The sequence below is a fragment of the Mustela nigripes genome, chromosome 13 (genome assembly GCF_022355385.1).
Source record: "Mustela nigripes isolate SB6536 chromosome 13, MUSNIG.SB6536, whole genome shotgun sequence".
In the NCBI taxonomy this organism is placed as follows: Eukaryota; Metazoa; Chordata; class Mammalia; order Carnivora; family Mustelidae; genus Mustela; species Mustela nigripes.
Genome location: NC_081569.1, coordinates 4,493,158 through 4,508,653, shown reverse-complemented (window position 1 = coordinate 4,508,653; position 15,496 = coordinate 4,493,158). Strand labels below are relative to the sequence as shown.

Below are 15,496 nucleotides of genomic sequence, written 5' to 3'. Positions count from 1 at the left end.
TGAGAAGAGTACAGTTGTCGTCAGGGTCATTGTCCTCCGTACACGGTGCCTGTGTCCAGACGGGGATGGGGGAGCAGTGGGTAAAGGAGCCAAGGAGAAACTCACGGGAGGGCAAGGTAGGGGTCTGGAGTTGCCTTAAAGCGGACAGCAGGCTGAGTAGGGGGAAAGAAAACAAAATGGCATTTTAGAGGTGGAGAAATTCCTCTGCTGAGGTTCAAGTGATGGGCATTTGATTGGGTTGCTACAGGGAAGTGGGGGTGAAGGTCTTCGAGAGGCTGAGGTCAGCGGACCTGCTGCCAGTGCGTTGGCTGAGTTACTAGAAAGGCAGAGCTGATGGCAGGGACCCAGAGCCTGGTACACAGTGGCGCTCACTGTGCAGTGGCCTGAACTCAGTAAGTTCAGGGGGAGGATGGTGAGGCACGTGGAATGGTGTCCTGGCAGCTCGTAAATGTTGGGTGACGTCTGCTTCAAAGGAGAGCGGAAGGGGAAGAGATGAAACGAAGCTGGAACAGGAGGCGTGTTGGCCCTCACGTAGAGCGCAATGCGAGGGGCACAGTTGGGGGGGGGGAGGTGCCCCAGGAGCCACAGCTGTGCCTAGACAGGGACCAGCTTCCCCAGCCGAGCGACACATGTTAATGAACAGTAGCCTAAGACTTTCCTACCACAAGCGCCCAATTACTGCAGGGCCCTGGGAAGTTCAGAACAACCAGGAGAGGGGGTCCTGGCACCAGTAAGAAATTCCTACAATGCTTTATCAGTACGCGTATCTGATAGCAAACCGGGGACGATGGTTATTGCCAAATGCAGAATAGCATGAGCTTCTCCATAGTCTCCCAGCAGCTTGCACGAACTTCTCTCCGAGGCTGTCTTTCTTTCAGGCTGGCGAGGTGCAGATTATCACCTTCATTTCTCTACCCTCAGCACCTGGCATAATGCCCGGCACAGAGTCGTTAGCAATTATTTAATAAATATGTGCTGAAGGAACAGCCGCGACCTACAGGGTCGTAAAGGGAATGCTTCATTCCTCTTTCCGAAGGAGAAAGCTAAAACTTGGGGACGGGGAGCCATCTGCCCAAGGTCACACTCGGTGGGGAGGAGAATTAGAACCCAAGTGCCTAGACTCCCAGCCCAGGATTTGACAGCCCTCAACACGTCCTCCGTCTCCTGCTAGACTGAAAGCTTAGAGAGGAAAGAGATTGTGCCTTTCTGACCTCTCCATCCCCGAGTGCCTTGGCACCCCTTACTCAGCTCTGCCCCTGTCCTCCTGAAAGTCTGCTCCTGACGTCAGCACACCACGGGAAGCTGGAAGGATGGATCGTACACTAGCTGACAGGAGCAGAAATTACAAAGGTTTAGACAAGAAGGAAAGGGAGTGGGAGATTAGGAAGATGAGCTTTAACTAAAAAATGGTACAAGTTTGCACTCGGGATTAAAAAAAGACTTTAAACCAGAAGTAGGGAAGACTTAGGTGAACAGTAGTTCGTGCTGAGCACGCACAGGCTCAAAATCGGTGAAATGATTTGGCTGCGAAAACACTGTTGCTAGCGAGCGGGGCCCAAACCCAGGGAGGCGTTAATTCATTTGTAGGCCGCTGTGGGGTGACCTCTGTGTGGGTCACTTTTTGAAAAGGAAATTCATCAATTAGAGGGTCACTTGGGTGATTAGTGATACCAAATCTGTGGTCATAGGGAGAGCTGGCCTCAAAGGGAGGTCTAGCTTCCTGGTGGAGCAGAAAAAACCTTCTAGATCCGGCCTAAATTATCCATTTCCCCACCTCCTTCACATTTGAACAACATGCCCACCAGGCTCTTCTGTACCTCCATGCCTTTGCCCACTCTGTTTCTCTCCATCTGGAATATTCTGTCTGTCCTCTCCCCCTTGCCCCAGCAGTCTGCTTGGTGAGCTCCTATGTAATTTTCAAAATCCTTCTCAAGTTTACTGCCTTGTGAACTGTCCAAACCCAAACCCCGAGCAACCCACTCTTCTCTCTATACGTTCATGCTCCCTTACATACAGTTCTAAAACTACACATTTCATCTTCGCTGTGTTTTATTTATATGCCTGTTTTTCCGGTTGGACGAAAGTTTCTTGAAAGCACAGATCCCGTGACTCCTACCTGTAGCACACTGCCCTAGCACGATTCAGGGGTGTTCATACAACTTAAATGCACCAAAACTTCAAGCTTGCTTTCAAGGATTTGGATGTGGATGACTGAGGCGCTTTAACACATGCACCTCCAGAAAGCCAACAACAAGGGGACAGGGAGGCATGTGGTCAGGAGACAGATTTGGGCTCCCTGGGTGAAACTGTCTTCTTATTGGTCAAGACTCCCATTCTCCCAACAGAAGCCTGATTTGAAGCAGCTTGAGCAAAGAGAACTTTTTTAGTACACAGATTTGACGAACGGGTCAGACTGCCGACCTACAAGAAGGTCAGGGATAAAGCCAGATTTCAGGAACACCTGCAGAGATGGACCCGAAGCCATCAGGACTCTGAGCCCCCCGCTTTTGCTCCTCTTGTGGTCAGCTTCCTTCTTCCCCGCTGCAGACTGGCCCTCCTCCATCAGGCAGGAAGCATGGCTGCTGAGAGCTGAGACCTCATAGCTCACCGCTCCCCAGCACAGAGAGGCCACTTTTCTCCCCCAGTTCCAGTTAAAAAACTTGGTGAAGGACTCCCACTGGCACAGCTTGGGGGTGATGCTTACCTCTGTGGTCAGGGAGCCCGGTACCATGATGAGCCTGGCGTGAGTCAGCTGCCAGCCAGCAGAGGCCAGGGATGGGGTCGTGTAGGAGTCAGGCGGTTGCCGGTGGGACCACACTGGGAGAGGGAGGGAAGAGCCATTTCCAAAACAAGGGGGAATGTACATGTGTGCAACTTCTGGGACCATAGTCACCCAGCTCCACACACTTTCTGGATGCTTCCAAGGATAAAGGAGAAAAAAAGAATGGATAAATATTGGTCACTCCCAATATTCAGAACCAGGATCAGGCAGTGCTTACATTCTTACTCTTGGAAATCGTTGCATGGTTGAATAGTTTTCTGAGCATTAGGACTCCACCATTTCCCACCAAGGTGCCCAGAAATGGAGGCTGTGTGGAGTAGGAGGTCCGATCATTCTAGAAGGGTTTTCTGAGCCCTTCATCTATGCTAGATAATGGAAAGGGAACCCAAGACGCATCCAGAGGGGCTCCGTGGAGATGTGTGGGCTCATCTAAGTCGTGGACCAACAGTCACTGGCAAGGCGAGGGCCAGCGGAGGCCGCCACCAGGAAGCAGGGGCCTGGTCGCCGGCTCCCTCGGCGCCCACCGCGTGGAGTCCAGGCTCCAGGCGGCTCGATGTCCCCCGGCCTTCGCCCGACCGGCTCCACCAGCTCTCGGGGTTTCTGCACCTTCCACTGCGCGAAGGCCGCGGGGCCCGCGCTTCCCCAGCGGCGAAGGGGCCCCGGGAGCCAGGGAAGGAAGCTTGGCAGGAAGCCCGGGTCCTGGGGCCTGGAATTTGGGGCACAGCGGGAGGCCTCCCCAGGCTCTGGCCCGGATGCCCGGCCCCTCCCGGGCGCATCGGGCCAGCGCTGCGGGGTCCCCGCCTCGGGCAAGGCCTGGAGGCGCCCCCCCCCCCCCCCCGCGCCTCTGGAGGCCGCGCTCCTCGGCCGGGCCGGGGGAGGGACAGCAGCAGGTGACGACGGTCGGGCCGCGGGGCTATAAATAGGGGCGCGCGTCAGCCGCGGGCGGGAGCGGCGGCCGGCAGGGCAGGGGCCTGGGGAGCGCGGCCGGCGGCGGGATGGGGTCGCGCAGGGTCCCCGGGCGCGGCTGGGGCTCGGGCGGGCGGTCCGGGGCGGGGGGCGACGGCGAGGACGACGGGCCGGTGTGGATCCCCAGCCCGGCCAGCCGCAGCTACCTGCTCAGCGTGCGGCCCGAGACCAGGTGCGTGGCGCGCCCCCCGGGGCCGGGCTGGGGGCGGCGGGCGGCGGGCGGCGGGCGGGGGCCGAGGCGACGCCCTCCTCCCGGGGAGTGGGTGGTGGGGGCGGGCTACGACCTGAGGCGGTGGCCGGGGCGCGGTGGCCCTCTGGGCCGTCAAGGCTCGTCCTGACCCCTCCGGGCCTTCGGGGCCTCGGGCCTCTGGCAACGGGAGGCTCGAGAGCGGAGACGGGCGGTACTCTGGGGGCGATTTCACAAGGGCCCCCAAGGCCTGCCTTACCCCTACCTGGCTTCCGTCCCCCCTCGGCCCCTCGGCCCCCTCACCCCATACTCAGCTACTCCCTGGCCTCGGATTCCACAGTGAGCGATAAGGAAAGGCAGTGGTGAAATTCCTCCCTGGCTGTTAGGGAGGCGGGGAGCACACAGGGTAGGGCCCAGTGTCGGGGGGTTTAAGGAGGAGCATGAGGTGTGGGGTGGGAGGAGAGGCCCACCCTGCCTGAGGGCCACTTAGCTGGGGTGGGGGGGGGGTGCGGCGGTGGGGTTCACCGGGAAGAAATAAGTCCCTATTTCTGGGCAAATAAGATGTTCCTCGGAGCCCAGGGCTGGGTCTTCCCCCAGGATCTTCGTGGGGGCTGGGCAGGTACAGGGGTGGGTCGAGGTGCTGCGTGGCCGTGTCTGGAGAATCAGAGCTTGTGGTTCCAAGGGAGCCAAGCACCCTGCCGGTTTGCGGGAGTGGGATGCCAAGGGAGGGCTCCAGCTCATGAGCCCTGTCTGTACACTCCGCCAAGAATTAGGGGTGGGGTTTCTTTGTTTTAGGAGCTAGACTACCCACAGATAGAAAGACACACAGTCAACAGAGAGGCCTACAGGCACTCAGAGGCACCCAGACACCCAGGGACACGTGCCCTGCCACGGACATGGACATTTCCTGTCCGCCTCCGAGCAGCTCAGTTTCCCTCCAACACTGGAGCCCGTTTTCCGAAGGGAATTGTGATGCTTGGCTCTTGGGACAGTGGTTGTGTCCCAGCCCCAGAGCTTGGCTTCTTGTAGTTTATGCAGAAAACAGCCACTCATCTGAGAAGCTGTCTGGGGACCTCTTGTCCTCCGTTTCTAAAACAGCACAAAAACAGACATCAAGGACATTCAGGAAAAGTCCCAGGCACTTCCTCGTGAATTGGCTGAGTTCTGTTGACCTTGGAGTTGGAAAAGTTCAAATGTAACCGGAACCGGTTTCTGCATAAAACTCGTCAAATGGTGTCACATGTCTGGGGCAGGGCTGAGGGCTGGTGTTAGTGACTGAGTCAGACTGGACGAGGCCCCTGGCTGCCAGGAAAGAATGCCCCTTCCTCTGAACCCTTGGCTCTATGGAAAAACTGGAGTGAACCTCAGGCATTTGTTCCGATCTGTGGTGAAGCTGAGTGCCTTGTGGGAGCCTCACACTTGTCTCACACTTGTCACGGCGACTCGACTCGGCCATTCGCCTGGGCTTTGCCTCCAGCGTCTGGCCTTTGTCAACACCAGGAGAACCCACAGAAGCGAAGCCTGATGGGGGGAGGGGTGGCTTGAAAACCAGGCAGAACAGGGAAGGCAGTGGATCTGGACTGGCAGAGAGGACAGCTACCTCACTGAGCGGACATATGGTAGATGATTTTTAATTGCCTACCTGATGAGCAGAAGGCAGGGTCCCAGCCTGAGCACTGCAGGCAGGATGGAAGTGGCTGGTCCAAGTCACCTTGCACCTAAACATGAAAGTTCTTCAAAGGACAGTCTTTTCATCAGGCGTTTGGAGGAGGCTGGGCTGGGGCAGTGGGAGAGAGGGCTCTGTTTTGCCCCTGCTGGCTGGCTCTGGACCCCCACAGGTCCTCAGGGACAGGGAAGTCCAGATTTATCTCACCTCTGGAAAAGCCTCTGGCCAAAGAAGGGAGAATGGAACTGTGAATGGCTGTGTTGGGGTGGGGGGAGCGATGCCTAGGTCAAGGCCTGACTCTCACGTTAGAGCGGGCAACCCTGCGGTCTTCTGTCCCTCGCAATGGCCTGACTGCCTTTGGGAATGGGAAGAGGACCCAAGAGGTGAAGGAGAAAGAGGGTCCCTTGAGGACTTGGCCAGTTGTCCTTGGCTGCAGCCCCCAGATGAACCCTGACTATCCCAGAGTCCTGATGGAGAGGCAAGTTCTTCTCCACGCACTCTTGGTTCCAACATTTTCTGGGTCTATGTCCAGATCCACTGCCTTCCCTGTTCTGCCTGGAGCTCACGAGGCATCATTCTCAGGGGCCTAGTGAGGATGGGCTGCCTCTGGGAGCTGATGGACAGCTGGGCTGGGGGCTGGGCCACCAGAAGCCTTGGCCCAGGTCTAGAACCTGGCTCTCTGTGCCTATCTCCCCTTGCTTAACCCCACGGCCCTGAGGTGGTTTCCAGACTGTAGTCAGCTCAAGGGTATTTCCAGTGCCCACTAGGGTCAGAGGTCCACCATACAGGTAGTTCCTGTATCCCTGTAGGTCCAGCTTCATAGGACATCTGCCCTCTAGGACCTCATCCCTCTAGGAAGTGGGACATGGGGGACTACAGCAGGGTAAGGAGCTATATTCAGGTGGAGAGACACTCAGAAGTTTCAGAAATCCCTACCCCCTCATTTCTTGGATAGCCTGGTCCACCTGGGCTCAGAGGAGCCCTAGAACCTATATATGTTTACTACAGACAGCTTTGGAAGACCTCTTCTGTTCTACTTGGGTCAGGCAAGAGGGCTCAGCCTGAGTCATCAGGCTAGGATTTTCCAAGAGCCTTTTATGTCCCAGAATATGTAAAAGCCAGGATGAATGGGAGACCCTGGTTTCCAAAGCCAGTCCTGGCTCCCTCCAGGCTCACGTTCTTGCTTTACCAAGAGAGCCTTCCTTCCTGGGCCCTGCATCGCCGTTCTACACAATGCAGGTGGCATTAAGAACTCATTAGGACTTTTTGCACCAATGTCCGATGCCCTTCGCGGTCAGTAAAAGGAGCCGTTCCTGCTTGGGTGAAGCCCCGAGCCTAGCTTTGGCCCCGTCGACAGGGCATATGCAGAGCTCCCACCCGCTGAAGATAAGGTGCCCCCGTGGCGCAGGACCCCTCCTGACCCGGCTAACAGCGGAAGGGCGAGGCCTAGAGAAAGCAGGTCGGGACAGAGCGGCTCTCTCTAGAGAGAGCCAGGGCGGGGTCTCTGTCCCGGCGCAGGGTCTTATCTGCTTGCAGGGGGCACCTTTCATTTTCCTCTTGGAATTAGAGAGCTGATTCTCTCCCTCTCCTTCCCAGGGAAGAAATCCAGACCCAACAGAGGAGAAATCTCTCAATTACGAGGAGAAAGGCAAAGGAAGTTCATGGTCAGGAAAGGATGGAGTTGGCCAGTGTCTTGGAACCATGGGAGGTTCTGCCCACGCAGCCTCCAGAGGATTTTTAAAGCTCTGAGCAAAGGCGGCTGCGCCCTTGCTCTTCCCATCTTCTCTGGAGCAGCGGCTCCCTCTGGGGGGCAGCACCCTTCCTGTTTGAAAGATGCTCGTGCATACCCTCTCTCTTCCTTCTTTCTCTTTCTCTCTCTCTCTCCCTTCCACAAAAACAGCTGTTGAATGCCTGCTGTCTGCTGAGCACTGTGCTGGGAGCAGGAAAGCTACAGAAAGAGCTCGGTCTGGAAGGCAGGGCAGACAGGGTTTAGCGGAGCAGACGGAAGGAGGGAGGGCTTTCCAAGCAGGGAGAATGGACGTATGGGCTCAGAGGTCAGCAGTGGACATGTCCATGGCAGTTAGGGACAGGGCTGGTTCCCGTGGAACATGGGTGTTAGGAAGTAGAGAAGCGTAGTGGTCATGGGGGTGTGAGCCGATCGGGGAGGACCTTAATTGCCCAATTAAGGAGTTGAGACTCAACAGGGGGGATTGTCACATCTTTTTCAGGGAAGTGGTGTGATATGGGGGGTGAAGGAGAAGGGGGCCGAGGTGGTCCTCAGAAATGGAGCTCTGGGGGGGTCTAGACCAGGACACGGCAGGAGTAGCGAAAAAAGGAGAAAGAAGGCCAAGCATTGTGGACCAGCTGCACTTGGAAGCTGGAGGAGAGGGAGGAGTCCAAACGGCAGATTTACAGTTGGGAGGATTCTGGAGGTGGCCGCAAACCCAGGAGCCCTGCAGGGGAAGCCGTGTTTTGGGGCAGAGGAGGAGTTCTGGGTGTTGGTTATAGAGGGACAGGCTGTCAGTGGAACATGCTGTAGTTGGAGACGTAGGGACAGCTGAAGGGGGCCAGTGTGGAGGGAATGGCCCCAAGGTCTCCCCAAGGGCCGTGGGACAGTGGCCCTAGACTCTCCCAGAGATGATCATATTAGGAAAGATGGAGAGGCAAGGCAAGTGTCCCTGTGTGGGTCCTCTGCCCCCAGTGGCCGACGTACCCCCCCGGCCAGTGTCCACTTTGAGCTGCCCCGGGGTAGGAGGGCTGATAGGGCCTGTGGGCATCATCACGGGCCGTGTGCTGGTCTGACGGAGCTGGGTGCCTCCTGGTTCCCGCTGAATTAACTGCTTTGTCTTTCTCCTCTTCTTTTCTCTTCTAGCTGGTTTGCCTTGTGTGGCCCCTTTAACCATACTTTAACCTATTAATGGGTGTTCTTCCAAGCCACCTGTCTCCTTCTAGGAATGGGGGCTCTTCTCCCGCAAAGACCGAGGGTTGAAGCAGGAGCTGTCCCCCAAGGCTGGAGGGCTGCGGGGTACGGAAGCATGCCAGGCAGCCCTGAGCCCCTCTCCGGGGGCCAGTGACCCAAGTGCCTGGCACGCATTTTTCTCAAAGCGCAGCCCCAAGGAGCCTTCTTCCTGCCTAACCATCCCTCTGGACTCGGCTGCATTTAATGAGCTCTTGGTTTCAGATACACTGGTGTCTGGGGGTGGGGCCACTCGCTAACCAGAGCAGGCCAACTAAGACAGCTGGTCCCTTTTAATAGAAAGGCCTCTGGGCCCCAGATGGTGGCCAATTAATACTCCGCAGAATGTTGTTGGTGTCGCCTCCTTTCCTTGCTTTTTTGGCCTAATGATTCCATTTGCTGTTTTCGCTTAGCTTATCAAGCAACCGGTTGTCTCACCCCAGCTCTGGAAGGTAAACGCACATTGCATTACATTTCTCTGACTGCTTCTTTTTCTTGGGTCTGGGTGTTGAAGGGCCTCTGGGAGACAGCCTGTGCACTATCGGGGGAGGCTGCATGGGGCGAGGGGAGGGGTGGAGGGCGGCGGGCGGGGAGTGTGAGAGGGCACTCTTGTGAGCACGGAAGGGTCCCACGGGGGCCGGAGCTGATGCCTGCATGGGCCACTGAAAGGCATCTGGGGACCCAGAAATAGGCAAGGCTTCCGGAGGTGCCTGCTGCTATGTCTCTGTGCCCCCGGGAGAGGCACCACGGGGCTTGGACAGCGAGCCACCAGGCATGGGACCCACTTCCCAATCCAAGGTCCCCCCTGTGTTTGTCATGCCACATCTAGGTTGCACACCTTATTGCCGATCTTCTGACCATGGTTCCTGCCTTAAATGGTTTCCTCCTGAGTCCCTTAAGTTCTTCTACCACCTCTTTCTCTTATTCCCTTCTCCCTTGGCTCTGTCCACCCCTGCAGGACTGTGCACTCTTTGAGGGCAGGGAATACCGTGTTAGTGCATTACCGCTTTTGCTTGTTCCCAGAACCCGCTGCAGAAGTAGGGCAGGACCCAAGTGGGCCCACAGTCGGGGTTCACCCACAGAATGCCTGTCCTCTCCTCCCGAGCTGGGGACAGCTTTTTACCACTGGCTGAGCTGACTTTCATAAAGTGGGAACATTTCCTGGCTCTCTCCCACCAGTTGGGCCTCATCCCAGACTGTGGTAGATTTGAAGAGAGGTGCCTACACTTTCTGTACACAGAGAAATAGGCCTGCAGAGCCAGATGGTCCCCGACTAGCTAATAATGTCTACAGACACGCTTGGGACCTACCATGCATGTATCCTCTGCTGTAGGAGAGCCTTGTGGAACCTTGGTTCTTCGGTTGGTACAGGGTCTCGGTGGGTGGAAGAGAGGGCATCACAGCCAAATTCTAAGGGGAGTGCTAAGTGCTAAAAGAGAAAGGACCTTAGAAGTTAAAGCAAGGTAAAGAAGCTAATGTAAGGGCAGTATTAGGTTCCTCCGAACACCACAAAAGCCAGTGATGCTGGTGTTCCTTAGAAACACACGATTAGGCTGTGATCTCCTTATGAAGTCACAGAGTTGGAAAGGCTTGGAGGTGTCAGGGTGGGACCAGGCCATTGCCAGATGTGTGGACTTCTGGCTCTCCAGGACCCTGGAAGCAGCACATCCAGAGTCCGGCAGAGTGGTCCGGAGGAAGCGGACAGAAGGGAGGTGACATTCAGTGGACAGCTTATGCAGGAACTCCCCCGTCTCCTTGAATGCACCCCACACTTACCTCCCAGAGGGCTTTCGGCTAGCCATGCCTTTGAACAGTTAACGTGTGATTTTTCCATGCAAACATTTTCTATAATGTAGCTTAGAACCTAGTGTGGGAAGTTTGAGAAGATGAGTGTTCTTTCCTGTTCAAAATCAGTACGGACACAAAATAACTACTTGCTGCTGAATATTTAGCACAAGCACTGCCTCCGCAAATTTCCTCGAAGCAGACTTTCCCTGCTTTCTCACGGTAGCCCATTTCCGGTAGCTTATTTCCTTAGACTCGTCCAAGCAGCTCCATCCCTTGAGGCTAAGCTGGTATTAGATCCAGGCTCATGTTTACGAGTAAGATAGGATTCAGGTTCTGGAGGGGGGACAGAATGAGGGATGTTTTGAATTAGCTGCGACATCATGGAAGTCCAATTCCTTTGGGCACAGCAGTTTCCTTGGGCAGCTGTCGGTTGGGATTTGGTATGCCCCGAAGTCAGAAATTTGTCTTAGTGTGAGAGCAGCAAGAAACGCCTTCAGATGTTATGTTCCTGAGTGTCCAGGAGGTGAATTCCTGAATGGGTTAGAGAAGGAAAAGTTGCATATGAGAGAGGAGTTCTAGGTAAGGGTGTCCTAGGGAGTGTCCTAGAAGCTGGACTTCGAGCCCAGGTCAAGCATTCAGGGGTGTGAAGAGTTAGGATCCCCTTTCTGGGTAGTGTTTGTCGGGGAGGGCTACTGTCAACTCCCTGGAGGCCCAGGCATCTGCATTCCCGTGGAGACCCCGTGGCTGGAGCACTTGTTGGTCCAGAAGTCTCACTGCTTCCAGATGTGTTTCCTGGGCTAGAACTTTTCTCCTCAACCTCAAGTCCAGAAAGACAGCCACAGAAACGAGGAGTTGAGTGTGGAGGCTTCTCCCCACCAAGCACAGGGTCATAGCCCCTTGGTGCAGCGTTCCCACAGACCCCGCTGCCCCTGGTGGAAGGGGCTCGAGCAGACACGCATTGCCTGGGTGACCACCCCTCCTCCGAGGCACAGAGAAAGGCAGACCCTCCTGCTTCTGATCACTTCTCCCCTCACCATCCTCACTGCTGCTCACAATGGGCTGTCTGAGTTGGGGGCGTGGGGAGGGCTGGGCACGGCTTGGGCACCAGATGACCTGGCTGTGTGGTTAACGCTTCACGCCTAGGGACGCATTGTGTCTCTGCTGGCCCGTGAGAGGGTTTGGCATGGTGGTTTGCTTCCCACGCCTGGGAAGGAGGGGACCTGATGGGATCAGCAGTGTTGGTGAGTCCACGCTGGACTCCCATGAGCCTGCAAATGCCCTTGAATTTGGGGAGGCAGACCGTCACAATGGAACTCAAAATCCTGGCTTTTGCAGGGGTGGGTCTTTTTATTTGGCAGTCCCGCTGGCTGGTCTCAGAGCTGGAAGCCATGTATCCACGCAAGCATGTGGCGTCCAGAGAGGGTCCAAGAGCAGACTCTCTTTCCTGACACCCCAATGAATGAGAGCCTACCCTTGGATCTGGACCCCGGGCATTGGCTGCCTTATTCGTTGTCTATTATGATCTATGCTCATACATGCGGGGGCATTTCTTCTGAGCCCAAACATTTGGAGAGGCCCCGGAACTGTGTCTCCTTGAGGGTTGAGTGGCTTTCCCTCTTTGGCATGGATGGAAGCCCTGCTGTGCTGGGGTCTTCATCTCCGAGGCTGGGCCTGTCCGAATGTGTGCCACCCCCATGCACGAGCTTTCCTGAAGATAAACGGTAGAGGGTAAAGCAAGGCCCTCTGACAAGGATGGGAAGGGGACGCCAGGGCTGGTGGTTCAGCATGCTTAGGAGCCTGGCCCATGGTCAGAAGCCTGCCTATTGGAATGGGTCTGGATCAGGATTCCATCCAGCCCCTCGGTTCCATCCCTGCCACCCGCCTGGCCAGGACATCTGGCTCCCTCGAAGAAAGACTTGCTCAGGTACTGGAGCCGTGGCCACGGGATGATGGATGGATATGGTAAGATCGAAGTTGCTTTTGGACAACACCAGCCTGAACTGGGCGATACCAGATATCTTGGTGGGGTGTAGGGGGAAGACCACTCTGAAAATTTCTTTGCCTCTCCTAGGAGCACCTTCTGCTCCATCATTGCTCAGCTAACAGAGGAGACCCAGCCGCTATTCGAGACCACGCTCAAGTCCCGGGCTGTGTCCCAGGACAGTGACGCCAAGTTCACCTGCATCGTCACAGGTAATGAAGCCCTCTGTAGGATGCACACCAGGGTCACTGCACACAGAAGGGTCCCGGGGGGCTGTGGGTCCAGGCACAGAAGGGGTTGGCTCTTTGCACAAAACTGGGCAAGTTCATATTAGTTTCCTTAGCTTTGTGTCCAGCTGAATCTCCCTGAGTGGGCTAGGGTCCCTTTCTCCTCCCATTCTGGAGCCACATAAACACCCCACGCTTCTTCAGAACCTATCTTCGGTAAAGGTTCTAAACCCTTGGGCAAACATAGACAACTAATGATTCTTAGTTGTAAGGGAAGAAGCTCTCCAGCTGAAAAAGGTTTTTGAGGTTATTTTCCCAAATATCCCCGTTTTAGAGTTGAGGGTGTTGAGGCTTGGGCGTGTCAAGCCTGGGAGACAGCGATGTCTAGTGCTTCTGGCTGCAGATCACCTGGCTGGAAGGCGCATCCGTCCCCTTTCCAGCTATGTGATACAGAAGAGGTTGCAGAACCTTGCACGACGTTGCAGTGCCTCATCTGCAAAGTGGGGATGATAACAGTAGGAACCTTATAGGATTATTGTGAGACCAATTGCATCAAACCTGCAAAGCATTTGGAATAGTGCCTGGTGTACAGTGAGTACCATGTAAGTGCTAGAGATGAAGACTACTATTACTCGCTTTTCCCTGAGCTCCACGGCCGGATTTGGCAGTACTGGAGGCAGAGTGATGGTCCTTGGGAAGGGAGGAGGGTGGGGTGGGTGTACCCGAAAGCTGGCCCTGAGTATGGCCTCCCCTCCAGACCTCCTGTCACACCAGCCTGACCTGTCTGTGGGCCTGCGGGTCTGCCCCTCCCAGCCGTGCAGCCATCAGACCAAGGGGCCCAGGTTAAGCGTCCCTCTGAGAGTCCCCCAGCTTCCCCAGTAAATCAAAGGCATTGGTGGTTTCCAGGTGTGACACACCCTGATTCTGGGGGACCTGTCTGCCCCAGCCATCTAAACAGCTTCTCTGGGACTGGGTTCCCCCAGGTAGTTCTCACCCTGACCCAGAAGCCTCTGAGCTCCAGGCAGAGAACCCCGTCTGTTCCAGGGGACTCAGACCTCTGCCAATATCCCTTACATTTGTGTGGCATGACCCGTCTTGCAACATTCATCTGTTTCCATTGTCCCTGGATTCTTACAAAACCCGGTGAAGTAAGTGCTATTGTTAGTCCAGGTTTACGGAGAACCCAAAATAGGTTAGGTGACTTGCCAAAGCCTGCGAAGTTGGTGAGAAGGAAATGCTAGTTCTGCTCTCTGTAGCATTTGGGGCTGCTTGCTTACGCCCGCTTTGTGACTTGTGGCGCTAACAGTTTTCTGGACAAACCTGGCTCTTTCACAGATGTATGCTTTCACGTCTGCTATGTTCCCTATATCGAAGGTCCTTCATTCTTCTTTTTAAAGGAAATTAATTTTTATGTAATCAAATGCATACATGCACATAACGCGCATCTTTAAATTACGCTAGCATCAAAGGACAGTGTTCACTCCTCCTACCGGTTTGTCTTTAGAAGCAACCGTTTTCCCCTTTTAGCTATTAGTGTATACGTTTAGCTATAAGGGTATACATTTCCACAATGCTGAGTGATAGTGTGACTGTTGCTAACTTTTGAGACTTCGGGTTTCTATGCTAGCTGATCTTCCTGTTACAGTGGCTAGGAAATTAGCTCTGTCTTCATTTTCTCTGTTTCTCCTCACTTATCTTCTCAATGTAGTTTATGTCATAATTTTTGCTTAAATCAATATTTACTGTTTACCTTCTTTCTAGGCACTATTATTCATAACTCAAGATTGTAGTATACTACGATTACATTTCTTTCTTCTGTTTTTTACTTGTTAGTATTTCTTTAACTTTTCCATTTAATTGTTTTGTTTTGTTGCTATCTATTGCTAGATTTTCTTATCCCATTCAGTAGCCTCTTAACTATAGTTTCCTACAAGGTGACTGTCATCAGTATTCTTGTCAGCTGCTTTCCTTGGAGACCTCTCTCTTGGAGATCTCTGTTCTTCTGTTTCAACTGGTGGCCTTTTAGACCCAGACACACAGTTGTTGTTGTTGTTTTTTTTTTTTTTTTAAGATTTTACTTATTTATTTGACACACAGAGAGAGATCACAAGTAGGCAGAAAGGCAGGCAGGGAGAGAGAAGGAAGCAGGCTCCCTGCTGAGCAGAGAGCCTGACGCGGGGCTCGATCCCGGGACCCTGAGATCATGACCTGAGCCGAAGGCAGAGGCTAAACCCACTGAGCCACCCAGGCACACCAAGACACACAGCTGTTATCCTAAGTTTTCTCTTTGTCTTTCTCCTGGGTTTGATTCAGTTTCCTGGATCTCATATGTTCCTTTTTCCTGTTTTTTTCTCTGGCTTTACTGAACTACATCCTTCAATAGTGTCATCACGTAAGAAGACATCCTACCAGAGATGGCACTACAACAGGAGGCGTGGTGATGACACCCTTGTCACCTATCTCTCCTTCGAGCCTTTCCGCTCCAGTGTGACTCAGTTGCCTTCTGCACTTGATGCACGCTTGGCACCCTGGGACCTCCCTTAACCATCATCCTGTATGTCCCTTTTACCTCTCTCCTGTGACAAATTTCCCAGTTTTTATAGTCCACATTTTTCTTTTTTTTGATTTACATTCTTGTTTTGGTAGCTTCTTAGAGTATGTGGGAAGTAAATGTTAGACAACTCCTGACTGAAAAAATAATTTTTTAAAATTTTTTATTTTACTCTTGATGGAGAGTTTGGCTGGGTATGGAATTATAGGATTCTAAGTTGAAAATCATTGTCCTTGAGCATTTTGAAGACGTTGTTGCATTGTCTTCTTTCTCCCAACATTAATGTTCAGAGCAGGAAGATGGTTTAACTCCTCATTCTTGACAGGAGACTGGTTTTGTTTGTTTGTTGTTTCCTCTCCGGAAGCTTGTAAGAAGGTTCTGATGTGTCATAA

General features: G+C 54.1%; 1 protein-coding gene across 4 annotated transcripts in view; it reads left to right on the top strand.

Moving 5' to 3' along the window:
• The first annotated feature begins 3,762 nt into the window (after window positions 1-3,762).
• The window catches only part of ALPK3 (alpha kinase 3), a 49,926-nt gene continuing 38,192 nt past the window's right edge, over window positions 3,763-15,496 (top strand). The window contains exons 1-3 of one of the 4 annotated variants that reach the window (XM_059371519.1): window positions 3,763-3,920; window positions 8,971-9,009; window positions 12,417-12,538. In XM_059371519.1, the coding sequence (XP_059227502.1) occupies window positions 3,778-3,920; window positions 8,971-9,009; window positions 12,417-12,538 (304 nt within the window). In that variant the 5' untranslated portion in view covers window positions 3,763-3,777. Of the gene's footprint in view, window positions 3,921-7,176; window positions 7,266-8,970; window positions 9,010-11,440; window positions 12,308-12,416; window positions 12,539-15,496 lie in introns of those variants that run through there. The other 3 variants (XM_059371523.1, XM_059371522.1, XM_059371521.1) reach the window with 3 other exon arrangements.